The sequence below is a fragment of the Plecotus auritus genome (genome assembly GCF_963455305.1).
Source record: "Plecotus auritus genome assembly, chromosome: 11".
Classification (NCBI taxonomy): domain Eukaryota; kingdom Metazoa; phylum Chordata; class Mammalia; order Chiroptera; family Vespertilionidae; genus Plecotus; species Plecotus auritus.
Window position 1 is genome coordinate 29,794,516 of NC_137777.1, and position 27,148 is coordinate 29,821,663.

At 44.2% G+C, this 27,148-nt stretch overlaps 1 protein-coding gene across 10 annotated transcripts in view; it reads left to right on the forward strand.

Annotated features, from left to right (window-relative positions):
• The window catches only part of RGS20 (regulator of G protein signaling 20), a gene marked incomplete at its 5' end in the record, with an annotated part of 51,888 nt that overhangs the window by 11,071 nt on the left and 13,669 nt on the right, over positions 1-27,148 (forward strand). Inside the window, 2 exons of one of the 10 annotated variants that reach the window (XM_080646316.1) lie at positions 5,068-5,116; positions 8,126-8,176. Coding sequence is in view for 1 of the 10 variants with exons in the window: in XM_080646314.1 (XP_080502440.1) it covers positions 3,174-3,473 (300 nt within the window). Of the gene's footprint in view, positions 1-3,173; positions 3,474-3,934; positions 4,333-4,569; positions 4,701-4,753; positions 5,139-5,431; positions 5,558-8,125; positions 8,177-27,148 lie in introns of those variants that run through there. The other 9 variants (XM_080646317.1, XM_080646314.1, XM_080646320.1 and 6 more) reach the window with 9 other exon arrangements.

Genomic DNA, 27,148 nt, shown 5'->3' on the forward strand with positions numbered 1-27,148 from the left:
TTAAGAAATAGTACTTTTTAGGAGTAAATGAAAATTTTCAATGTGCCTTTCAAGGGATGAGTCTTTGTTTATATTGATTTGGGGCATTGTTATTTTTCTCCTCTGCATGGTTCAATAGCCAACATCATTAATCAGGGAAGTGGACATTCCATTTGAATAAAGTATTCCCTAAGTCATTTGATCCCTAAGGACCAGTGCTTTCAGGGACACAGATTCCAAGATGATTCCTTTTCTTTTCTTTTCTTTTCTTTTCTTTCTTTCTTTCTTTCTTTCTTTCTTTCTTTCTTTCTTTTTTTTTTTTTTTTGTAGCTAATATCTTTGAAATCCTCAGACTGTCATCTAAAATCTAGAGGCCTAAAAGAAAGGAATGATCAGCATCGAGGGCAGATGAAGGTCTTTCCTCAGATAAATTTGCTCAGGTAGAACTTTGTGGCTGCATTAATACGGAAGGGCTAAAAGAAGTAAATGGATTTTTACATCCTCCAGGTGCCATGCTTCACACCCCCACTAAATAGAGCCAGAATAGGGGAGAGGCTGCTGATCTGGAGGGGAAAGATCAATCTAGGGAAGGGTGAAAGGTCAATGTCTCCTGAAGAGCAAAGGAGCCCGGGCTTTGGGTTTCTGGGACTGAGTCTGGGATTGTAATTCTGCCTGGACATTTCCTCCATCTCCCTCACAAGTGTCTCTGTCTTGAAGCACAGGACCGAAGCAAAATGCCTAATGAAGCATGGGGAGAAGGGGGGAGGGGTGTTTGCAAATGTCTTAGAAAGAAGGGCTGGGGCAAGAGGAGAAGAGAGGAGTCAAAATACAGGTTCACACATTCTCACAAAACCACTTGGAAACAGAGATGAAGACGCAAATTCTGGGACCCGCGAAAGGCCCATGAAGGTTTCACGGAGTAGGGCGTGTGTCGCAGAAGTGTACCTGCCGCTCACTTTCAGCTTTTTCTGCGTTGTCCAAGCCCTGAGTCGCCGGGGAATGAGCTGATCCTCTCTTAACTTCCTCGGCTTAGAGTCGCCCGATGCCCACCTCACTGAGGTTAGTGAGGCCGCGTGGCACAGCACTCACAGCTACAGCCGCTAGCCTGCCACCTGATCCTGCACCTCAACGCCCCCGCAAGTGCTCACCAGGTTAGCCGAGACCCGCCCAGGTCCAGCGGCCCCAAAGTGGCCGAGCTTGTTTAGGGTCAGCTGACCTCCACCCCAAACCCCAGCCAAAGGGGCGAATCCCTTGTCCTCCTGAGATGAACGCTGGGCACCAAGGCTGGCTCTGAGACGTTTTCCGAATCGCTCGTCCCGCCCTCGAGTGAACTGTTGGCGTTTCTCCAGAAGCCTCCGGAGCTCCCAGCAATAACCGCTCAAATAAAGGTGCCATGCCAGAGAGCGGGGGAGGGGACGAGAAGAATGAAAATACTAGGAGAACGACCTCATTCTCCAGGAAAAAGTAATGAGGGGAAATCAAACAGTATAGACTTACTCGGAAATGCAAACCGAGCTCCAATCTCTCCCAGGGCGCATACAAACGAACTAAAGACAAATCAGCCAACGCGCTAGGCAGCTTCCCAGAAAGGGCCTCATGAATGAGAATGGGTTGCTAGGTTTCCTCCCTCCCTCTTGACAATCGCTTCCCACAAAACTTCCACCAAGGAAAGAAAACATGGGGGACTTGGCGACTGCAGAGCAGTGGAACCGCGCCAAGCCGTCTTCAGGACCCTGGAGAGCGGTCGCTGTACCCTGGAGACCGCGCCGCGCCACGCCACGCGCGCCTTGCCCCCTCGCGCGAGCCCAGCCTTCCTGTCACTTTTATTCCCTGCTTCCCTCCTCCACCTTCATTTTTCTTGGCAAGGGCCACTCCAGCTTTTCACCATCAGATTAAAGTGCCTTTTTGTTTTGCTTGAGGAGGCTGTTTGGATTGGCTGAGCTAGATTCCGGTTCGAAGCTTCACTAAATGTTAGTGGACCAAGAAGTTCTGAGAACTTTTCAAAAACGAGAGCCTAGACAAGGCAGGTGACCTTAAAAAAAAAAAACGCCGAGTTCAATTCCTTTGCTTTATAAATGAACCAGATACTCTCAAAGAGTAACAAAACTTTCCCAAGGTGAGTCTTGGTCAAGCTGGTTGCAAGTCGGAGCCCAGGACCCTAAACTTCTAACTTCTAAATTAACGCTTCCCTCTACTTTCTAAGGGGGAAAAAAAGTAAGAATTTTATCTTCACCCTGGCCGCTTATGTCTCTTAAGCAACAAGTGGAAGGTGGAAAGGCCTGTGTTCCAGAGAATAAGATGGACACACAAAGTGTGTGAAGAGTACCTGCAGAGTGTACACGTAAGGGTCCCAACACAGGTCTGGTCTGCCATCCCACCCACCTCACCCAGCACAACCAAAGTCAGTTCAGCCAGGCCCTTTCTCCCTCCAGCGCGTGATGGGTCTGGATTCCCAGACACCTGTCCCAATGGAAATTGGTAACCTATTCCACCTTCTTTGCCTCTGGAGGGTAGAGCTCTACGTGGTAAAGGACAGAGGGAGGGGATGAGAGATAGAAGAGCAAGAGTTGCAAAAGTGAACTAAGAGATTTTCACCCAAATTCTAAAGAATCACCAATCTATACACTGCACTTCACATTTACCGAACCTCCTGAGAATGTTAATGATGCAGTAGGTCCGGTAGGATCCACGATTCTGCATTTTTAACAAGTCCTTGTTAGTGAAGCTGCTGCTCCAAGGACCACACTTTGAATATCATGGAGTTAGAAAGAGGGGAGGAGGGAGAAAGGGAAATGGAGAAAGAGGGAAGAAAGTGGGGAAAGGAAAGTAAGGGGAAAGACCTTTCCTTTTGCTCTTGCCAACCTTCTCTAACGTCCCCAAAGTAATCCTATATATAATAAAGAGCTAATATGCTAATTAGACCGAACAGCCAAATGACCTTCCGGACGTCCTTCCCGACGACCTTCCTGACGAAGCCAGGGCTGTGAGGGGCTGCGAGGGCCAGCGGAGGAAGCTGGGACTGCGAGGGTCAAGCCCCTTGCTCGAACTTCGTGCATGGGGCCTCTAGTGCTGCAATAAATGGCACCCAGTGCACGTTTTCTTCAGTCTGTATTTGGCTGGGCCCATCAGTAATGGTGTGCTGGTTTTGTTTCCTTCCCTCACCTCTCGCCCTTCCCTTCTCCGGTCCTGCACAGATCCCAGATTCACCCGCTGCCCGGAAGCTGCTCAGCCTCCTTTCTAGCACGCTCTCCAACCTCGTGCAGCTCTTCTCTCACCTGCTCCGGAGACCCCCTCCTGAGGCTCTCCAGCGGCGCCCCGACTTCTCTCTCCTGCTTCCCTCCCTGCCAGCGGCTGGACTGGCTCGCGGGCGCGAGGAGCGGCCGGGCCGCCTCTCGCTCCTGCTCGGGGCAGCTCTGACACTGCCTGGCCGACCCTCAGGGGGACGCTCGCCCCGAGAAGAGGATGGCAGCGCTGGGCAGCGCTCGTCCATGCCTGTGAGTACCATTGACTCCACCGTGCCCAACCCTGGCCTCACCCGGACGCCTGCATCCCCAGCTCCTTCCTAACCCCCACTGAGGCACTCCACGCGGGCCCAATAGGGGCTCCGGCCATGCCAGCAAGCAGAGACGGCTGAAGGCTGAGCACGTTCAAGGAAAAGTCGCCGGTGACTCGCCTGACACCCCTCCCTTCTGGAAACCCTCCGAGCTACTTTTTCCTGGGCCATTTACTTCAGGGTCCTTGGAAGCGGGAGGAAGCCGTTATCCTTCCTGAGGCTGGTTCTCAAACTCTGGTTCTCGGCGCGTCGCTTTCCTCCCCCTTCTCCCAGCCTCCCTCAAATGGGCCTCCGCCCCCTTCTTGCAAGCCCACTCCCCTGCCCTCTCGGCTGCTGCGGGCTGGAGAGGCCGGGGAGGAAATGACGTGGTGTTATTTTTGTGTCAGGTCAGCTTCCAGCTTCAGTTTAGCCCTGGAAGCTCGGGCGCACGGCCCCGGCAGCCCAACTGCATCTCGCTCCCGAGGGCAACCTGAGGACTATAGGGACACTCGGCGATCCGTGCCCGCAGAACTGGCCACAAGGCTCCTCCTCCTCTCTCGCCCCCCTCCCCCCTTCTCCTCTAAACCCGGATTCTCGAGTCCCCTGGGAACGGAGGCTTGGGAGGGTCTCAGTAGGATCCGGAGTCAGGAGATAGCCCTTCCTGCCGCCCCCCACACACACCCACACAAATAGGTGGAGCCCCTGGCTTCCGCTAGCCGAGAGTAGGGGAGGAGCCCCCTTCCCAGCGCAGGTGGGACAGCTAGAGACGGAGGTTGCACCGAGGTGGAGAGCTCCAAGGAGCACCCTGGGAAAGGGAGAAGGTAGGAGGCTGCCCTCCAGAGGAGGGGCAATCCGCGGCAAGATTTTCCAGGGACTGAGCAATCCCTCCTTGTGAGGCGCATCCTCGATACGCGCACCTCTTTCTGCCCTCTTCATTCACAAGGTTGGAGCACGCATTCCCGCACTCTGGGGTCCCGCTGGGCCTCTGCGCGCCGGAGCGTAGGGATCCCAGAGGTGGACTCTGCTAATACCCTCGGCGCCCGCCTTGCTTCGCACCCACACTCTCATCACTTCCTAATACCGGGCTAAAGGAGGGAGGCTGCGGTCCGGGCGTGGTTTGGGTCCCGCGTGGGGCCTGGGGCGACCCCCGCCAGCCCACCGCAACGGAGCGAACGGCCGCCAGAGGGAGGTGATGAGACCTGGGATTACCCACTGGGGAAGGAGGCAGAGCCCAGGAAGGGAGAGGGAGGGAGACGTGGGCGAGAGGAAAGACCCAGAGCCAGAGGAAGAGGAAAGCCGGAGAGAGCAGTCGCGAGCATAGAAAGGACATCGTTTGGTATTATTTGAATAAGAATAATAGTAGCAGTAGTAATATACACGGCCGACCGAGGCGAGCCTGCCGGAGCTTCCCCTCGGGCCCGCCAGGCGGAAGGTGGAGTCGTGAGTACCGAGCTTCCTAAACCTCCCGCCTACCTCGGGCTCGCCCTGAGACCTCGGGCCGGGAAGTGGCCCTGGCCACGCCGGGCGCGCGCGCGGGGCAACACCTGGAGCGCTCAGCCTGGCCACGTGGCGCGAGCGGATGCGGGTCGGTCGCCTACTCCGCGGGTACAGCCGGGCTCAATAGTCAGTGCGTATTGGGGAGGTGTGTGGGTTTAGGGTGTGCCCGTGTCTCAAGCGGGGGGCGGGGGGGAGTCTAGCCACCAGAATCAAGTTCCATCGGGTCTGCCGGGGCGTAAGCACTTTTCAACCTCTTATGGCCTGGGGTCAGTGAGTGGGTGCGGGGCGCGGAGCCTAGCCCTTAAAGCCTAAATGCATATTGGCACCCGCAGTGTATCTGGGAAACTCCGGGCGGGTGGAAACGTGGGCGTTCTCACCGGATCGCGAGGACTGGGAAGGAGCCGGGAGCCGGAGGCGGGCTGGTTGAGCGCAGGTGGAAAGGAAGAGGAGACACTCCCTGAATCGCAGAACCTCCCTTTAGGGGAAGCGCAACGCAGGCGAAGGACCGGAGGAGCAGGGCCAGGAAAGGGCTCCCGCACACGGAGCCCGGTGAGTGTGACTCGGTGTCCGCTCTTGAACCCGCGCCTAGGCGTCTTAGGAGCGGGTGTCGCGGGTATATTTCTTGAACAGACTCGGGTAACTGACTCTCTCCCGCACTCTTGGAGTTGCTCTTAGGAAGTTGGAACGAGTCGGAGCGTCCAGGCTTGGAGACTGGAAGGGGTGGTGGGTGAGAGAGGGACCTAAGGAAAGGTGGCGCTCAGGGAGGAAGGTGGGCTTTTGGGGGTCGGTGTGCGCTGTGACTTCCCCTGCCACTATTGCATGGGGATGGGCCTGGGAGGGGGCCTGGGAAGAGGCGGTGCGCCCGAAGGGGTGGGCGTTTGCCAGGGAAGGTCTGGGTGCCAGTCGTCCTCCCGCGTTGAGGGGAGTGGGCGGGGAAAGGGCCTTGGAGAGGCGGCGCGCTGGGCCTGGAGGAAAACCCAGGCGAGTAGCCAGGGCCCGCGAGCTACCCCAGCGGCGGGCAGGGCGCGGAGGAGAGAAATGCCCGCAGCTAGGAGAGGAGGCGTAGACTGGGATCCCTGGGCGCTGCTGCCGCATTCGTGCCACCTGCGACCCGCTGGGTGGAGGAGTGAGCGCGAATACAGTTTCTATCAGGGAGAAGGAGAGCGTCTCCTCACATCGCTTGCTTCTCAGCACCTGGCAGAGGCCAATTGCTCTTTCTCCACCCCCACCGCCGCTGGTGCGTAGGGTGGGGAGGGACGCCGCTCGCCCACTGGCTAGCAGATTCAGGCTGTTTTGTGAACTCGGACCGTTGTTTAGTTAATTGCACAATCTGGAACCCCTAGAAGTGAAATGAAGGCCCCATGTACGAGTGTGCCCCAAGGAGGAGTGCGGGAAGCAGGGAGCTCCTGCACCATGTTCCAGTCACCCTCCTGTGGTCAGCCATCCTCCTTGGGGCACACTCGTACATGGGGCCTTCATTTCACTTCTAGGGGTTCCAGGTTGTGCAATTAACTAAACAACGGTCCGAGTTCACAAAACAGCCTGAATCCCTCCCAGGACTTGGTAAGGACGCTTGTAATAAAATGACTCTGTCAATTCCTACTTTTTGCTCATAACCCAATTTTATACGGGGTTTCATCCTGTTTATCTTCTGTTCATTAAGTGGCGTCTTTTGTATCACATATCAGCAACTCATATGAGGGCCAATATTGCCTCATGGGTAAGAGTCCTGGGCTGTGTGGTTGGTTTCAAATTCCAGCCTAGCTGTGTGACCTTAGGCAAGTTACTTAACCTCTGGGTGCCTTAGTTTTGTCATCAGCAAACTGGGGATAATAAAAGTACCTACCTCATAGGGTAGCTGCCAGAATTCAGTAAATTAATATAGTAGAAGTCTGGTATATATCAAACACAAGCTTTTATTACTATTATTATGTTGATGCTAAATTAGCCAAGTAAACTTCAAAATATAAAAAAGATAAGGGGAAAATGCTTATAATGAAGTGGATGTCCATCATGAAAATTAGAAAAAAACAGTAAATACTTTCTGTGTCAGTATCTGAATTTAAAAGCAATGCATTTCTACATCTTCTGGATGCTTTTCTTTTATTTATTTTTTTTTAAATATATTTTATTGATTTTTTACAGAGAGGAAGGGAGAAGGAGAGGGAGAGAGATAGAGAGTTAGAAACATCAATGAGAGAGAAACATTGATCAGTTGCCTCCTGCATACTCCCTACTGGGGATGTGCCTGCAACCAAGAATACATGCCCTTGACTGGAATCGAACCTGGGACCCTTCAGTCCACAGGCCGATGCTCTATCCACTGAGCCAAACCGGGTAGGGCTGGATGCTTTTCTTTTAAATAATTATGAAATATTTACATACAAGGTTTAAACATCATTTTAAGAAAATTATCTCTAACCTTGAATATATTTCACTTTGTAAAACAGATATGCATAAAAAATACACATTAGGACATGGTATATACAAAAATCCAACATCTACATTAAAATATTGTACCTTTGGAGCTAGAAATGCTGACATCTCTAAGATCATTTCAAACATTTTAACCAAAATGCCCTTGATATCAAGAATACTGCCTGGCCTGCATGGCTCAGTGGTTGAGCTTAGACCTATTAACCAGGAGGTCATGGTTCGATTCCAGGTCAGGGCACATTCCTGGGTTGCAGGCTGGATCCTCAATGTGAGGCAGCCAATCAATGATTCTTTCTCATCATTGATGTTTCCATCTCTCTTTCCCTCTCCCTTCCTCTCTGAAATCAATAAAACTATATTTAAAAAAAAAAAAGAATACCGAATGATAAAGTCAGATTACTTATTTCACCTCCTTCACTTTACACATGAGGAAACATTCAGAAAGGTCAAGGGCCCAGGCAGGCCAGAGATTTCCAGCTAAATGGGGGCTAAATCAGCATTAGAATTAGGTCTTCTGAGTCACTCCCCAGGGCTCTTCAGCACCACACTGATGATTTCCTACAAACTGAGGAACTTTTAGCAAATAGGAAATCAGAGGTATTATATAAGGAAAAATACACAAACGTGTTATCTCCAACATAAGTGAGACCAGGCAATGATGTGGCTACTGTTGTCCCACAGCTTCATCATGGTCCCTCACAGCAGAAGATGTGACCGCATGACTTGCCTAAGGTAAGCTAAGGTCATAGAGCAAGCTAGAGGTAGAGCCAGCATTAGAATTTATTTTTTTATTTTTATTTTTTAAATATATTTTATTTATTTATTTATTTATTTATTTATTTTTTACAGAGAGGAAGAGACAGGGATAGAGAGTTAGAAACATCGATGAGAGAGAAACATTGATCAGCTGCCTCCTGCACACCTCCTACTGGGGATGTGCCCGCAACCAACATACATGCCCTCGACCGGAATCGAACCTGGGACCTTTCGGCCGACGGTCTATCCACTGAGCCAAACCAATTAGGGCCAGCATTAGAATTTAAGGTCTCACTGGAATATACATTTGGTTGCATATTCTATTAATCCCTTATAACAGTTTTACATTTAAAAAATCATTTTTGAGCTTTTCTTAAAATTTTTAAATCTCCTTCCTACTGGCTTAGAAGGTCTTTCCCATAAAAAGAGCTTTTTAGGAAAGGCCTTCAAAATTACAAAGAAGGAGATTTTATTATTCCAGATTTTGTGGACAAGCAAGAGTGAAAGTGAAAAAAACTTTGTTATTTTAGAGCAATAACCTGGTTACTGGTTTCATTCCAGGCACTTGAATAGCAGTTTCTGTAATCCTAGTGTTCTTTCATTCCTGCATGTGGCAGTGACATTCACCTAACACAGACAGATGCAGTGGCTTAAAGGTCCAGGCCCTCACATGAGCAGTTTAGGAATTACATGGCACTTTCAAGTGAGTATGTGGTTTTGCAAAGTTATTTTTAGGAATGGTGTCTTCCAGAAAAGGCATTTCTAGGAACTGTACCTGCATCCTTGAAGCGGGAAACCTTGATTTTCTCTTGTGCATAAACTGGATGTCTTATCCTTGACTTTGTATCTTTGTATACCCACCGCATGTTCCTAGACAGAAATACAGGGCATGAAGCGAGAGTGACTTTCTGGCATGCTCCCAAGCCAGTTCATCAGAATTGAGTTTTGAAATTATATGTGTTAAGTCAGGCCCCAGAATGATTATAATGTGAATCACTGTCCAGTTGTGAATATTGTGGATTGGTTTTCAGTGCACTACCAGGTGACTCACAATGTGAGCTTCTTTTCAAATACAGTGTCAGTCAGCAACTAATAGGGTTGACTCTGAGTAAGAGCTAGCATTCAGTACAATAAGTGTGAGTCACTGACTACCCAGCACTATCTGAGATGGTTCCGGAATGTTACCTTGAGCAGCTCAAGAGTTTGGACAACACTGCATGGGGTGAGTCAGTTCATAGCATGATTGAGTGGGCTTTTGCAGCAGCCATTTACAATAAGGTTGGATGTGACTGAGTGCTGAAGACAATATTACATGATTATGCATACACAGGACAACTTACCTTGATTCTAATCCAGTTGATTAGATTCAAGCTATTTGCATTGGGAAATCATTTGTGAAATATGAGTAATATGCTCTGTTGCCCAGCTGTGATATTTTATTGGAGTTATCTCAGTGCTTATTAAAGCCAGTTAAACTTTCTGGTTTTGGAATGCTCATTATCTACGTATCATTTAATTTTACTCTGAATAGTAAAATCCTTTTCAAGTACTTTAGTATTTTAATGTTTGACAACGACATCTCATGCAAAGTTACCCAGCAGTTCGACTTCACGAGGTCCTGGGGTGAACAGCATACACTTAGCACGAGTGAACTAGAGGAGAATACCTTGTTCTCTGGTTTGTCTCCATTTGTGCCTCTGTCACCTCTGACACTAAGTGAACAGTATTTGCTCAAGAGCTTGTAGTTTGGCCAAAACCGGTTTGGCTCAGTGGATAGAGCGTCGGCCTGCGGACTGAAGGGTCCCGGGTTCGATTCCGGTCAAGGGCATGTACCTTGGTTGCGGGCACATCCCCAGTAGGGGGTGTGCAGGAGGCAGCTGATCGATGTTTCTCTCTCATCGATGTTTCTAACTCTCTATCCCTCTCCCTTCCTCTCTGTAAAATATCAATAAAATATATTTAAAAAAAAAAAAAAAGAGCTTGTAGTTTGTAGTGCTGTTCTAAGGCTACAACACCCAGCACTTCTAACCCTCCTAGGGCCCAATGGCTAACTCTCATATGGTTGCTCCATTTTTGCAAGACAGTGGAAAGAATGGTGCAACCTATGCCTCACCCCACTCCTTTGTAAGACTTTTGTTTCTCAGGGTGGGGCGATAATGAGATTTAAGGGAATATATTTCTTAATTTGTTGATAATTAATGGTAAGGAGTTATTATCCTTGGAACCAAGATTAGACTACTGTTTAAAGGTACATGTATATTTTTCTCTATTTACCTTCTGATGGCCCCAAGAGAATCCCCGATGTGTGGACTTTAACATATGCCTTTTTGTGTTTCTACAACTATCCATTTCTAGTGATAACTAGATAGTGATTTATATATCTTCTGCTCTATATAAAGGCATAGATACTTCTTTGCATTTAATGGGGCTATACATAAAGAGTTTTGTTCTTCCTGACAACGTAATTCCTGGAAAATTCAGATCATTGGGACTGTTTAATAAATTAGAGTATTCATAAAACTGATATGCTGTTTCTACATAAGTTTGCTAAATTTCAGTGAGGAGCTAGAGGTATTTTTTATTCTGGGTTGCTTTTAACTTTGTTTATTGGAGTTTTAACTTATAGTAAAGTATACAGATTAATAAACTTTACATAAGTAAACCCTTATGTAACCATCCTTTAGATCAGGATTTCTCAGCCTCAGATTTATTGACATTTTTGGATTGAATATCTCCTTGTTGTGGGGACTGTCCTGTGCACTGTAGGATGTTTAGCAGAATCCCTGTCTTCTACCCACTAGATGCCAGTAGCACTCCTGGCCTAGATGTGACAACCAAAAATGTCTCCAGACTGCCATATGTTCCCCAAGGGTTGGCGGTGGGGCGGCGGGGGGGGGGGGGGGGGGGGGGGGCACAGGATCACTCACCACTACTCTAGAACCAGATACAGGATATTTTTAGCCCATATCCACAAGATCCCCCTCCTGCTTCCTCCCACAGGTAACTATTCTTGTAAGTTCTCAAACCATATTTTAGTTTTTTTTTAAAATATATTTTATTGATATTTTACAGAGAGGAAGGAAGAGGGATAGAGAGCTAGAAACATCGATGAGAGAGAAACATCGACCAGCTGCCTCCTGCACACCTTCCACTGGGGATGTGCCCGCAACTAATGTACATGCCCTTGACCGGAATCGAACCCGGGACCCCTCAGTCCGCAGGCCGACGCTCCATCCACTGAGCCAAACCGGTTTTGGCCATATTTTAGTTTTTGAACCGGATATGGAATTATACAGTACATATTCTTTGCATTGGGTTCTTGAGCTCAGCATTATGCTTTTGAGATTACTCATTGTTGTTGCATGTATTGTGATTTTTCAACGTTGTCCAGTGTTCCCTTGTGTGAACACACACCGTTCATTTATCCATTGCCCTACCAAAGGACATTTGAGTTGTTTCCAGTGTGGGCTACTATGAATAATGCTAATATAAACAGTCTTATTCATGTCTTTTGATAAACATATGCCCTTATTTCTATTGGATTCCCAGGAGTGAAATTACTGAGTAACAGATTCAGTATATGTTTATCTTTATTAGATATAGTCAGTTTCTCAGACTTTTTATGCTCCTTTGGAACCAAGATTAAATATATGATCTTCACATCCTCATCAGCATTTAGAATTGTCATTCCATTTAGTTTTGGTCATTCTCTTGTTTGTGTAGAGGTACATCGTTGTGGCTTTAATTTTTATTTCTAATGTTTACTAATGATGCTGAGCACCTTTTTTTTGGCCATTTGTATATCTCCTATTATAAACTGCCTCTACATTTCTTTGGCCCATTTTCCCATTGTGTTGTCTGTCTTCTTATTGATTTATAAGAGTTCTTTATACATTTGGGATATAAGTTATTGTCCAAAATCTGTATGCATGTGTGTGTATATATGTGTGTTGCAAATCCCAATCTGTGCCTTGCCTGTACACTCTCATTCCATTATCTTCTGACTTCTATAGTTTCTATAGAATATCATGCTTCTCTGAAAGTAACATGTCTTTTTCGTCTGGCTGATTTAAATTTTTTCCCTTTGTTTTTGGCTTGCCACAATTTGATTTAATTTTTTTTCTCTTTGTTTTTGGCTTGCCACAGTTTGAATATAATGTGGCTAGGTGTGGTTTTATATTTGACCTTCTTTCTACTCACTGAGTTTCTTATGTCTGTAGATTGATATCTTGCATCAGCTATGGCAATTTTTCATTCAATTTCTCTTCAGATATTGCTTCTTACCTGTTTTCTCTCTTTTTAAAAAATATTTTTATTGGCTCTCCCTCCTCCTTCTCTTCCTTTCTGTAATACTATATATGCTATAGTTGGGAATTTCATTATATGTGCATTTCTGGCCCATCAGAACTTCATTTAATCTGCTAAGGGGAAGTAGTGTCCAAGGAAATGAGAAAGTAGTTATAGCTGAGTCCCTCTAGAATTAAGATAATTCCTTTTGACTATTTAAGCCATTCTAGATGCTTGTTTTGAAAAATAAAATCTGTTGGAGGATCCAAGATGGCGGCATAGGTAAACACCTAAACTGCTGCCTTGCACAACAATTTCAAAACTACAACTAAAAGACAAAACGTCTATCACCCAGAACCACGGGAAAGCTGGCTGAATGGAAGTTCTACAACTAGAAGGAAAGAGCAAACAGCATTGAGGGGTGCACAAGCGCTGAAAAGCTGAGGTACGGCGCGCGAATCGGGCTGGCAACGGACTACTGGTAGGGGAGCACTGCTTTTTTCAACCCGAAGGGAGACAAGCTCCCGATTACTCCATACTCCAGTTTCTGGGGAGACACAAGGGACCCAGGCTCCTACGGGGAAAAGCTGGACTGTCTGCCGTGGGGTCGGAAAGTGAAGGAGGCTTGCTTGCAGGGCTGCGCTCAGGAATAATTGTTTACTGCACTGGGGCGCAGGACGCGGGGACATGGTCGGAGACGCAGAGCGGGCTAACTGGCAGCCATCGCTGTTTGCCACGCCCTAGCCTAGTCACGCCCTGAGACCCCGCCCCGTACAACCTACAAACCCACCCAAGCTCCAAGCAGCGGCTTTAGCATATGAATGGCCTGCCCTATTGCAGCTTAACCTAGCAAACTTGCAGCCCGGGTCAGACAGCTCCAAAACCTCCAAACCCCAAACAAAGAGGAGAAAACTGTAGTTCTTGCTGTAGCTCCTGTTGGGTGGCCTCAGACAGTAGCTGACCTGCACCCCATTGGAGATCCAGAAGCCAGTGTACCTAGTGGTCAGTGTGAGACACCAGATTTCAATTCCTCATATCCATAAGTGACACATTCAGGAGGCAGACTCAGTGAGCACCAAAGCCCCACTGAAACAAGTCCTGCACCATAAGCATGTCTCCAGTGCAGCAGTTCTTCCATTAGAGACACAGCGGATCCTCACAGCCAATTGGCCTGGAGGTCAATTTCTCCCAGTGTACCAACAGCAATCAAGGCTTAACTACACCAAGACTTTGCACTCAGCCCACAAAGGGGTGTACCAAAGGCGTCCACCTCAGGTGATTGGGGAGGCTGAGCTACTGGCCCCTATAGGTCACCTACCACACAAAGCCACTCCATCAACACAAGGAAGCAGCAAAATGCGGAGACAAAGAAACATGTCACAAATGAAAGAAATGGAGGAAAGCAAACTACTGGACGACATAGAGTTCAGAACCACATTTATAAGGTTACTCAAGAATCTTCTAAAAACCGCCGAAACCGGTTTGGCTCAGTGGATAGAGCGTCGGCCTGCGGACTGAAGGGTCCCAGGTTCGATTCCGGTCAAGGGCATGTACCTTGGTTGCGGGCACATCCCCAGTAGGGGGCGTGCAGGAGGCAGCTGATCGATGTTTCTCTCTCATCGATGTTTCTAGCTCTCTATCCCTCTCCCTTCCTCTCTGTGAAATATCAATAAAATATTTAAAAAAAAAAAAAAAAAAAGAATCTTCTAAAAACCGCTGAGGAACTTAGTGAGACCTTTAAGGATCTTAATGAGAATGCCAAAAAAATGGAAAAGGACCAGTCAGAAATTAAGCATACACTGTCTGAAATAAAGAATATACAGAAACTCAACTGTAGATCAACGTACCCCAAGAATCAAACCAAAGATCTGAAATATGAGGAAACAAAAAACACCCAACCAGAAAAACAAAAAGAAAAAATCCAAAAATATGAAGATAGTGTAAGGATCCTCTGGGACAACTTTAAGTGTACCAACATCCGAATTTTTGGGGTGCCAGAAGAAGAGAGAGAGCAAAATATTGAAAACCTATTAGAAGAAATAATGACAGAAAACTTTCCCTACCTGGTGAAAGAAATAGACTTACAAGTTCAGGAAGCACACAGAACCCCATACAAAAGGAATCCAAAGAGGCCCACACCAAGACACATAATTAAAATGCCAAGAGCAAAAGACAAAGAGAGAATCTTGAAAGCAGCAAGAGAAAAACGGTTAGTTACCTACAAGGGAGCACCCATACGACTGTCAGCTGATTTCTCGGCAGAAACTATGCAGGCCAGAAGGGAGTGGCAAGAAATATTCAAAGTGATGAATAGCAAGAACCTACAACCAAGATTACTCTACCCAGCAAAGCTGTCATTCAGAGTTGAAGGTCAGATAAAGAGCTTCACAGACAAGAAAAAGCTAAAGGAGTTCATCACCACCAAACCAGGATTACATGAAATGCTGAAGGGTGTTCTTTAAGAAGAGGAAGAAGAAGAAAAAGGTAAAGATAAAAATTATGAACAACAAAATGACATCTAATACATACCTACCAACAAGTGAATCTAAAAATCAAGTGAATAAAAAATCTGATGAACAGAATGGATTGATGAATATAATAGAATCAGGGACATAGAAAGGGAGTGGACTGACAATTCTCAGGGGGAAGGGGGTGTGAGGGGTGCGGGAAGAGATTGGACAAAAATCTTACACCTATGGATGAAGACAGTGGCGGGGGGTAAGGGCATGGTGTGAGGTGGGGAGTCAGGTGGAGGGGAGCTATGGGGGAAAAAAAGAAGAACACCTGTAATAATCTGAACAATAAAGATTTAAAAAAATTATTTATTTCAAAGAGGAAGGGAGAGGAGGAGAGAGATGAAATATTAATGATGAGAGAGAATCATTGATCAGCTGCCTCCTGTACACCCCCTACTAGGGACTGAGCAGCAACCTAGGCATATGCCCTAACTGGGAATCAAACCATGATCTTCTAGTTCCTAGGTTGATGCTCAACCACTGAGCCACGCCAGTTGGGCTGTTTTCTCTCTTTCTCTCCTGCTTCTGGAACTCAAATTATATATATATTAGACATTTTTCTTTTTTTCCTCATGTCTCTTATTTTATGTTCTATTTTGTCCATTGTTTTGCTTCTCTTTAATTTGAATATTTGTCACATTTTTCTAGCTCTTCATGCAGCTAGTAATTTTTATTGTATGTAGACATTGAATATACAGAGATTTTGTAGGTTTAGATGATGTCTTCTATCAGCAAGGAATCTTCCTTGGAGGGATTTCCTCTATGAGGAAGAAGGGCTGATCACTTCACTCTTAACAGGTATTGAAATGGCTTGTATGGAGCTGGTTGCAGTTTTAGTAAGATTTAGTTAATCTCTGGTTATTTGCCATTTCTCGTGTATTTTCTCCTGGGATTTAGAGCCTCATTGGTTTCTATCTCTTCAGTCTTGAAAGAATGAGAGGCTCAGTCCCACCTTTAAAAATTTTGAGCTTTGCTTTCTGCCCCCACCTTCCCCAGGTGGCTTCCATATCTGGTTAGTGTCTTGAGGAGGCCAGCCATGCATTTGAGGAAGACCTGTTACTCAAGGGGGACTTGTTCTCCCACATGAGACAATAGAGACTCTTTATGTCTTCAGCCTATGCCCAGAGTCAGCAATTGCCCTCAGGGATGAAAATACATAGTGACAGATTGACTGCTCACGTTTTGTTTTGTTTTGTTTTTTTAGAGGAAGGGAGAGGAAGAGAGAGATAGAAACATCAATGATGAGAGAGAATAACTGATCAGCTGCCTCCTGCACGCCCCCCACTGGGGATCGAGCCAGCAACCCAGGCATATACCCCAACCTGGAATCAAACTGTGATCTTCTGGTTCATAGGTCAACACTCAACCACTAAACCAGTCAGCCAGGCTGACTGCTCAGTTTTGAAGAGCTCTCCCTCTCAGAAATTTCAGTTAATTTAATTCTTTTGCTTCCACAACTCTCTGATGTCTTTAGAAATGTGATTTTCATTATTTATCTTACTTAGTTAGTTGTTGTATGGTAACAGGATGTGCCCTGGCCTATCACCATTTTTTTTTAAGATATTTTTTTGATTTAAATATCTTTTTATTCTATTTTTGGATCACATTTTTATCTATCACAACATTTGTTTCCAATGCAACTCAGAAAATGAACATTAAATATTTTGCCATTTACAATTATAAAATGTAATATATGTTTTATGAGTTTCAAAATGTTAGTAGGAAACAAAGTATGTTCTAATCCTTGCAACTCTTTATGTTTCAAATTGCAATTGTGTGATGTAAGAAGCATGAGCATTGGCATGAAAGAGAACTTGGTTTGAATTTTGACTTACTAGTTTTGTGATGCTCTAATTCTTAATATATACAACAGGGGTAATTACACTTACTATAAAGTAAGAAATATATAGCCGAGAGTTCAAGAGAGTATTCAGTAAGTGGTACCTATTACCATTATTTTTCTAATATTGATCCATCATTATCAAAGGCCTCTGAACATGGATAACTTGATTTTAAACTTGATTTTAAGCTCTTATATTTTGATATACTCATATCTAGTATAAGTTCTAAAGTTTTTTTCATTCAAACAAGTTCTGAAAAAAGTTTTATAATATCAAAGGCCTATTCCTATGACTTAATATCTATGACAGTATTACTAAATAAGTGTATGAACTCATATTTTGCAACATTTTTGTCTTATAAATAAATAAATAAATAAATAAATAAATAAATAAATAAAATTTAGTGGCAGAAAGAATTACATTTAAAGTAGCCTGCTCTCAGTAAAATCCACATCTAACTACTTGGTATTATATCTAGTAGGGTTATCATAACAGGTTGGCAACAAGAAAACAACACTAAGTAATATTAACCGTACTCTCTGCAAAGAACAGCTGGTTGATATTTGTAGAGGAGAGTCTGTCATTTTAACATTATCTCCATGAATGATTTAAATATAATTAATTTTCACATTAAATTTTCTATTACTGAGCTGCTCTTTTATTTTGACTTCTGCATTTGTTTCTTTAAAAAAGACCACATTCACATATTGAAACAATTAGATTTGCCTCTAAATATAAGGTGAAAATAGTCTTGGAGGCAGTTTGGTGCTTTGAAGTGCACAGGCCTCTCCAGACCTGGGCTTGTAGGACAGCACTGCATGTCTGTGTCCCTGAGACGGCAGAAAGGCCTCCGTCTTTACTTCTTCAGTACCATGAGTCAGCTCCACTGGTCTAACCTCCATATTCTGGGAAGACTACACTCCTTACAGTCTTTGGGCAGATTTAAGTCAAAGCACAAGAATTATGAGATCGCCCTAACCGGTTTGGCTCAGTGGAAAGAGCGTTGGCCTGGGGACTGAAGGGTCCCGGGTTCGATTCCGGTCAAGGGCATGTACCTTGGTTGCGGGCACATCCCCAGTAGGGGGTGTGCAGGAGGCAGCTGATCGATGTTTCTCTCTCATCGATGTTTCTAACTCTCTCTCCCTCTCCCTTCCTCTCTGCAAAAAATCAATAAAATACAAAAAAAAAAAAAAAAAAAAAAAAAAGAATTATGAGATCTAGTTATGCAACAACCTGGAATTGATCAAATTCTCATGAGAGCTAACTCTTTGCTAAAGAAATTAAGTCACTTCTGGCCCTTTAAATGACCTGTTAGGCTGTGCTGCTCTGTTGATAAAATGAAATACTTATTAATAAAAACATCTGAACATCTAACCAAACGATGTCCAATAAATTTAGGTAAAAGGAGGGTGAATGAAAGGGCATGAAACAGGTAAAACTATGCAAAATCTAATAAAGTGAAAAACTCACCTTGTAAAACAACTGTCATAAACTAAACAAGAAGCTCTATTTCTTTTCCCTACCTCTGTGATATGTCCGTAATCATGAAGGTGTTAAAATTATAATACTAATTTAGATAGAGCATATATTTGTCAAAATATATCAAGTTTATTCTGAGAATCAGGAGACTACATATAGATTATATTTTAATTGAAACTGGTCCTCTGTGAGCCATTTTATGTATCCCTGAGAATGGAAGTTTTAATACCAGATCTCTGTATCTAACTGCCTTATGTTGTCTCACACAAAATGGTTAGGGACACATTCCAGAGACATAAATGAAACTCTCTGGCTGTAATCAAAGCTTATATTTAAAAAAAAAAAAAAAAAGAGAACCCTAGCCGGTTTTGCTCGGTGGTTAGAGCATCGGCCTGCGGACCGAAAGGTCAAGGGATGGATTCCAGTCAAGGGCATGTACCATGGTTGCAGGCTCAATCCACCAGCCCAGTCGGGGGCGCGTACCCATGTGTTTCTTACATTTTTGTTTCTCTCTCCCTTCCCTTCCACTCTCTTTAAAAATCAATGGGAAAAAATATCCTTGGGTAAGGATTAATGAGACAGAGAGAGAGAGCGCAATTATCAAATAGCTATAATTCCCTATAGGTAGTCCAAAATGTAAAACCATTAAACATGTCAATTCTTTGAAAAAAGATTTAATTTTAGGTCTGTTTGTTCAACATATCTAGCTATTTAATATTTCATGCCGAGGGGGTTGGGGATCTTAAAATTTAGTAGATATTTTGGCACAAATTGTAGAAAACCAAAACCTTGAGGAACAAAACTTCTCTCACACACACCCTAGGAACAAGCAGACAAAAACATCCTATCAGCTTAGCCCCCAGAGGACTGTCTTGGGAACACTAAGGCCGTGTGGAAGCAAGGTGATGCACTGGAGTTTTTATTAGTCCATTTTAATTAGCAGCAGCCCTGCTGGGAAAGGACTGCAGAGACATTCCCCCTGATGGGCATCCAAAAATAACCCAAATCTGTCTAGTCATGGCCTGTGCACAGCTGTGGTGTTAAGAGCAAGGGTGGTGGATGGATCCCAGCCTGGGTAGGTTCAAGTCTGTTTGGGGGCATACTTTGAGACATTGGGCTCATCACACAACCGCTCTGATGTAGATAAAATGGGATCTTGAAATCTGCTCCACAGAATAATGTCACAAGTTAAATGTGAGTAAGGTGTGAGTACTACTATGTTTGCCCCTGTAGACAAAGGGGAAACTGAGCATTAGCTGAAAAACTGTGGAGAAAGAAGGCTCTGGTAAAAAGTAAATGTTAAGGTGGGGGAAAAAAAAGGAAATGTTATTGTGGTGTCATGGGTTGCCATTGAAGGTCATAGTGGACTAACAGAATCTGGGTTCTATTTTAAATCACTAATTATTTTAGTTTGTGGGACATATGGTCTCTATTGCAACTGCTCAATGCTGCCACTATAGCGGAAAATCACTGGGGGGTAGAGCAGAAGGGGATGGATTGGGGGCTCATTGTAGCAGCCCAGGCAAGGTGTCAAACTGAGCCGGAGGGGCAGTGGAGTTGGAGAAAAGTGAGCAGGCACGACCATGTTCACTCTGGAGATCTGACAAGCTTGCTAATGAGTAAGATGCAGAGAGAGGAATCAGAGTGACTCCTAGATGTGTATGGACTTGGAGAAGACGGGAGCAGAAACAGAGGGAGAAGGAGAGGAGACTCTAGAGTCTATTTTAGACCCTAAGGTCTGAGATGTCCACGAGAGCTCCACTTGTGGCGGCAAGTAGGCGATTGGACTGATGTGTTTTGAAACGAAGGGCTTGGCCTGGGCTAGAGGCAGAAATGTGAATTTGTTAGATTATTTATTTAGGAGATGTAGCTTGCTACACGGTGGTTTACTAAATATTCATCAGGTATGGTGGGACATTCTTTAGTATAATCAATGGGATATTACTACCCCCCTAGAATGTGCATTCCCTTTACTAAAACTGTAAATAATCTATTAAAATGTTCTATATATTTATTACAGACATCAGCAAACTAAGGCGCATGAGCCAAATCCAGACCACTGCCTGTTTTTATATGGCCTGAGCACTAAGAATAGTTTTCACATTTTTAAACATTTTTATTTATTTATTTTATATATAGACACAGGAATTTATTTTGAGGACTTGGCTCACATAATTGTGGAAACTTGGCAAGTCCAAAATCTTGATGAGGTAGGCTAGCAGGCTGGGGGCTCAGGGAAGAGCTGCAGTTTGAATCCAAAGGCAAGCAGTTGGCTGGCAGGATTCATCATTCTTGCCTGGAGAGAGAGAGAGAGAGAGAGAGAGAGAGAGAGAGAGAGAGAGAGAGAGAGAGAGAGAGAGAGTGTGTGTGTGTGTGTGTGTGTGTGTGTGTGTGTGTGTATTGGGGCGGGGGAGGGGAATCAGTAACTTAGGGACAGCCAATGGAAGCCATACATAGGGCAAGGTCTCGGGGAGGGGCAAGGAGCTTCCATGCCATCTCTGGGGCCTCCATCCTCCCAGCACCTGGATGTGTTCACCAACAGAAGCTCAAGTTTTATATTTTTAAATTGTTGGGTGGGAAATTTTAAAAAGAATAATATTTCATGATGCAGGATCATTTTACCAAACTAAAATTTCAGTGTCCATAAAGTTTCAATGGAACCCAGCCACACTCCCTTGTTCACATGATGTCTGTGACTGCTTTTGCACTAAAAGAGGCAGAGTTGAGTAATTGCAACAGAGACCACATGGCCTGCAAAGGCTACTTACTCTCTAGTCTTTTACAGAAAATCTTTTCCTACCTTTCAACTATAACCTAAATGTAAGTGTGGAGTTTACTAGGTTCTCATAGGGAGCAATCTATATGAAAGTAAATATAAAGTTCAACTAATAACCCTGTGATTTCTTAGGGAAATAGTGTACTCCCCAGAAAAAAAGACAAACCAATAATCTAATTAAAGACAATCTACTATGGGAGATAAAAATCCAAGTATCTAATTTTTTTATTTTTTTCAAATATTACTTCCTTGCCCTAACCGGTTTGGCTCAGTGGATAGAGCGTTGGCCTGCGGACTGAAGGGTCCCAGGTTCGATTCCAGTCAAGGGCATGTACCTTGGTTGCGGGCACATCCCCAGTGGGGAGTGTGCAAGAGGCAGCTGAATCGATGTTTCTCTTTCATCGATGTTTCTCACTCTCTATCCCTCTCCCTTCCTCTCTGTAAAAAATAAATAAAATATATTTAAAAAATAAAAATAAAATCTTTACAAATATTACTTCCTTTATTATTTTAAAAATATATTTTTATTGATTTCAGAGTGGAAAGGAAAGAGGGAAGAGAGAGATAGAAACATCAATGATGAGAGAGAATCATTGATCGACTCCCTCCTGCACGCCCCCTACTGGGATTCGAGCCTGCAACTTGGGCATGTGCCCTTGATTGGAATCGAACCCGGGGCCCTTCAGTCCGCAGGCTGACGCTCTATCCACTGAGCCAAACCAGCCAGGGCTACTTCCTTTATTTAAAAAAAATGTTTTTAACTTTAAAAATTTTACTCTTACCCTACCCACCCCCACCCCAACATGCTGCATGCTGCCATGCTGTGTACAATATGGGCTTACTACTATTCTAGTCACAGAGGGTGTTTTTTTTTCTTTTTACTTTAATGTTTTAATTAAATCTATTGGGATGACATTGGTTAATAGGATCATATAGGTTTCAGGTGTGGAGTTCTATGTTACAAGCTCTGTATATTGCACTGTGTGCCCACCACCCAAAGTCAAATCATCTTCCATCACCATGTATTAGGCTCCCTTCATCCCCCACCTCCCTACCTCCTTCCCTCTGGCAGCCACCACACTGCTGTTTGTGTCCACGAATTTCAGTCTTATCTCCCACATATGAGTAAAATCATATGGTTCTTAGCTTGTTCTGCCTGACTTGTTTAACTTAGCATAATATTCTAAGGTCCAGCCATGTTGTCGCAAATGGCAGTATTTCATCTTTTCTTATGGCTGAGTAGTAGTCCATTGTGTACATATACCACAACTTCCTTATCCAGTCTTGTATCAAAGGGCACCTTGAGCCCTAACCGGTTTGGCTCAGTGGGTTTGGCTCAGTGGATAGAGCGTCGGCCTGCAAACTCAAGGGTCCCAGGTTCGAGTCCAGTCAAGGTCATGTAGGGAGTGTGCAGGAGGCAGCTGATTGATGTTTCTCTCTGATCGATGTTTCTAACTCTCCCTCTCCCTTCCTCTCTGTAAAAAATCAATAAAATATATATTTTTTAAAAAGGGGGGTCACCTTGATTGTGTCCATGTCTTGGCCACTGTGTATGATGCTACAATGAACATAGGGGTGCATATACCTTTGTGAAAACATGTTTTTGAGTTTTTTGTGTATATACCCAGGAGAGGAATTGCTGGGTCATATGGCAGCTCTATTCTCAGTTTTTTGAGGAATCTGTTTGCCATACCAACTATCTAATTTAAGGTTCCTTTGTTTTCTACCATTTCAACATCCAGTTTTTCATACTAACAGGCAAACTTAATGACAGTCTGCAAACCCCCCAAATGCTAATGAAGAAGGGCCAGAAGGAAATCATATGCACAGAGGTTTTTTTATGTAAGAGAGCTCAGATGCTAGAGGCTTTCAGGGATTCAGATTACAGCCTAAAAGCTTTGAATAGGATGGGAGCTTGCTATTTCATATAATTTATAACAGGATCATTATCATGGGATGAAAAATTCTAACTAATGATGACATAAGGCAAAGTTTGAGGAGCCAATGCTATTATCTATTAAGGGATCATGGAGAGTTTTCTGTGGAGAAAAGTAGAATTTGTAAAAAAGAGAGAGAGAGAGAGAGAGAGAGAGAGAGAGAGAGAGAGAAATTTGCCCAGACAGACCTATAAGGAGTAGAGAAGGCTAGTTACTTATGAACACATTGTACATTTTTATTATCCTTAATTTACATAAACATTTCATGACCCATCTGCTATAATTGGTGGAAAAGGAGTTCTTCAACCCGCAAATACCTTGTTCCTAACACAAACAGAATGGGTTAGTAGAGCCCCAGTAGATTGGACCAGAGTGGAAGGGGGCTTCTGCAGCACTGAGTGAGTTTCTACTCCCGTTTGTGATCAAATAAGGATGCCTTGTCCATAAGAGTTTCTGTAGTTCATCACAGATGTCACTCATTAAGACAGTTAATGTAAAAATGAATATTACATTTAAGAAGCATAACCTCATGATAAGCACACTTAAAAATATACTATCCATAGCCCTGGCTGGTGTGGCTCAGTTGGTTGGGCGCTGTCCGGTGCACTGAAAGGTTGCAGGTTGAATTCCCTGTCAGGGCACATGGATGGACTGTGGGCTCAATCCCCAGTAGGGAGCATGCAGGAGGCAGCCCATCAATATTCAGCTCTCACATCAATGTTTCTCTCGCTCTCCCTCTCCTTCCTCTCTCTCTAAAAATCAATTTTAAAATGAAAGTATATATACTATCCCTACAATAACTGCAATACCTTTGTGATGTCCAGCCAAATTTACAATATTCCAGCATCATCTAATACTTAACTATATTAGTTTCCTAGGGTTGCTATAATAAAATACCACAAACTGAATGGCTTAAACAACAGAAATTTTATTTTCTCACAGTCTGGAAGCTAGAAGTTAAAGATCAATGTGTCAGTAAGTTTACTTTCTTTTGAGGCCTCTCTCCTTCACTTACTAATAAGCTGTCTTCTCACTGTGTCCTCACATGGCCTTCCTTCTGTGCATATCCCTGATGTTTCTGTGAATCCAAATTTCCAATCAGATCGAATTATGACCCCACCCTTATGGCCTTATTTTAACTTAGTCACCTATTGAAAGATCCTACCCAACTAAGGTAACATTCCAAAGTTTGGGGGTTAGGACTTGAACATATGAATTGGGTGGGACACAATTTACTCCATCCCATTAACCATATCACACTCTTTCTTTGTAGTCTCTTTATATCACTGCTTCTTCCACTTTGCATCTTCTTTTTCATGCACTAACTTGTGAAAAGAAACCGGATCCATTGCCCTGGGGATTGTCCTACATGCTGAATTCATTTGCTTCTTCCTCTGGAGGCTAACTTGTTCCTCTATTCCCTATGTTCCTACAAACGAGCTATTAGATTCAAAGGCTCGAATGGACTTAGGTTCAGTGACTTGACCAGACCATCTCATGGGTGGTACGTGCACTTCCTACTCTATCCTATTAGACTCTGATAATTAGAGGGACACCATGTCTGCATGACCAGCTCACTTTTACTTTTGCTGAGAACATTAACTTTGTAAAGGCTGTTCTGAACACTGGATAGGTCACTTCATTTCCAACGTGGCTGTTAAGTACAAGGTCTGTTTGAGCACATGCTGCAAAGGTAACAGGTGTTCTTATACCGGAGCCTCTGCTTGCCAAAAGATGTTGACAGTATCCACTCCAGGCCAGCCCTTGAAGCCCATCTCTCTCTATGGCTGGAATGCCTCCTGATATACCCCTCCCCTTGCACCTCCCGCCTCCCTCTAGCTGCAACTTCCCTACTGACCTGAAGAGCAGCGATGATGGTGATGATGATGATGATGATAATGATGGTGGTGGTGGTGATATTGCATTTCCCCTCTGTTAATTTGGAGAATTGTTCTAGGTTGAGGAAACTGCCTAAATGCATCTGAGGATATCAGATGTTCCCAGGCCCTTGTCCTAGTATTGAAGCGTATTCAGAGTTTACCTAGAAATGTGGCAGTGATTAGGGGAGAGCAGCAGGGGCTTTATCCTTTCTTCCCTTGGGCGTATATGTTCCCTGGGTCACTTCAGAATCAGAGGAAACTGATTTAATTTTTAATGCTCTCTTGCTTCCATCCTCACTTCAGGCACTTTCATAAAAGTGTGGATTTGTAGAGGATTTAAATTAACTCCAGCCCTAACCGGTTTGGCTCAGTGGATAGAGCGTCGGCCTGCGGACTGAAGGGTCCCAGGTTCGATTCCGGTCAAGGGCATGTACCTTGGTTGCGGGCACATACCCGGTGGGGAGTGTGCAGGAGGCAGCTGATCGATGTTTCTCTCTCATCGATGTTTCTAACTCTCTATCCCTCTCCCTTCCTCTCTGTAAAAAAATCAATAAAATATATAAATAAATAAATAAATAAACAAACAAACAAACAAACAAACTCCAAATTTCAGTTCACACTCTTAGGGTCACAGTGAAGCATGCATAATGCATAATACCCTATAGGCTCTAGATTTATGTAGGTTTCAAAACTCTCTCATAGTTCCTTCCAGAACGTTACCCTTTTTCTAAGGATCCAAGGCAAGAACTGAGGCAGAGCGATGATACACTAGTAGAGACTTCCTTCATGACTCAAGGCCCGGGATGTTGACATGGGCCCTGGAGAAAGGACAGGGAATAGATATGAAAGCCATCCTGTCAGATAGTCTTCACATGGGTTACCATGAGGTGGCAGTGGGAGGAACTGGGGGTAACTTCAGGCTTTCTTTGATGGCTGGATGGATAGTAACACTGCTTCCCAAAATAGAAAAAGGGAGTGAATGGGTAGGCTTATTCAGGGAAATGGTAGTTCGATTTTAGAGATGAATTTTTCCATGTTGCAAATATTTTGTCCTGGTTCCCTCCTCCCCCCCTATAATTTGTAATAATTGCTCAGAAATTCTTGCTAGAGAGCCTATTCCTAGCTGTGAAACAGGAAAAAGCTGGCAGGACGTCTCATGCAAACCGTTAATGACTGCCTGACACATTTTTAGCGATTTGGAGATTCACTAAAGCAGCACCACAGACAAGATTGTAGTACTTTCAGAGGTGCCCCTGGGCTAAGTTGTCCTTGGGAATTCACATATCTGCCATAACCTTGAGAAATTCCCATGGTCTTCTGGCCTGAGGAAATCCCCTGATAAAGATTTCCAGCAGTAGTTGCAAAATGCTCCCGAGTGTTGATTGGTATTAAGAAAGAACAAGTCAAAACATGCATTTTATTAATTTCCTTCAGGTCAGACTCTTTCCTTACTTCTAATATTTCCCAAAGGCACTTGTAACAATTGGGTTACAAATTATAGGGGGGAAACAGGACAAAATGTTTGCAACATGGAAAAATTCATGTCTAAAATCAAACTATCATTTCCCTGAAAAAGCCTACCCATTCACTCCCTTTTGCTATTTTGCAATATGTTCATTTAGTAACAGCAAAAGAGAAGAGAAAGACCTTACTATTATAGTTTTAAATCTTTGGTAGCTTACAAACTTGGCGGCAGCTATATAAACAAAAGAGTAAAGATTTCCATTCAAAGTCCCTGTAAAACAGATGGTAACATACTGAAGTAGTTTTTAAAGGGTAACGACATGTGTGAGCATCCATCTGGAAGTAATTTTAATTCTAAAAAGCCCATTGTTATCATTAAGCTTTCAGTTGACTTCCTCTACTAGAACAATGAACTAGCTTTTTCTTAAAATAGCCCCCAAATTATTCAGACAATAAAACCCCAAAACAGCCGAAACCGGTTTGGCTGGGTGGATAGAGCATCGGCCTGTGGCCTGCGGACTGAAGGTCCCAGGTTCGATTCCGGTCAAGGGCATGTACCTTGGTTGCGGGCACATCCCCAGTGGGGGGTGTGCGGGAGGCAGCTGATCGATGTTTCTAACTCTCTATCTCTCTCCCTTCCTCTCTGTAAAAAATCAATTAAAAAATTTTTATAAAAAAATTATTTAAAAAAAATTAATAAAACCCCAAAACAGAAGTTTTTGAAAACTCAGACGTTTGCTCAGGGCCTCTTTGGAGATTGTGCGGCTT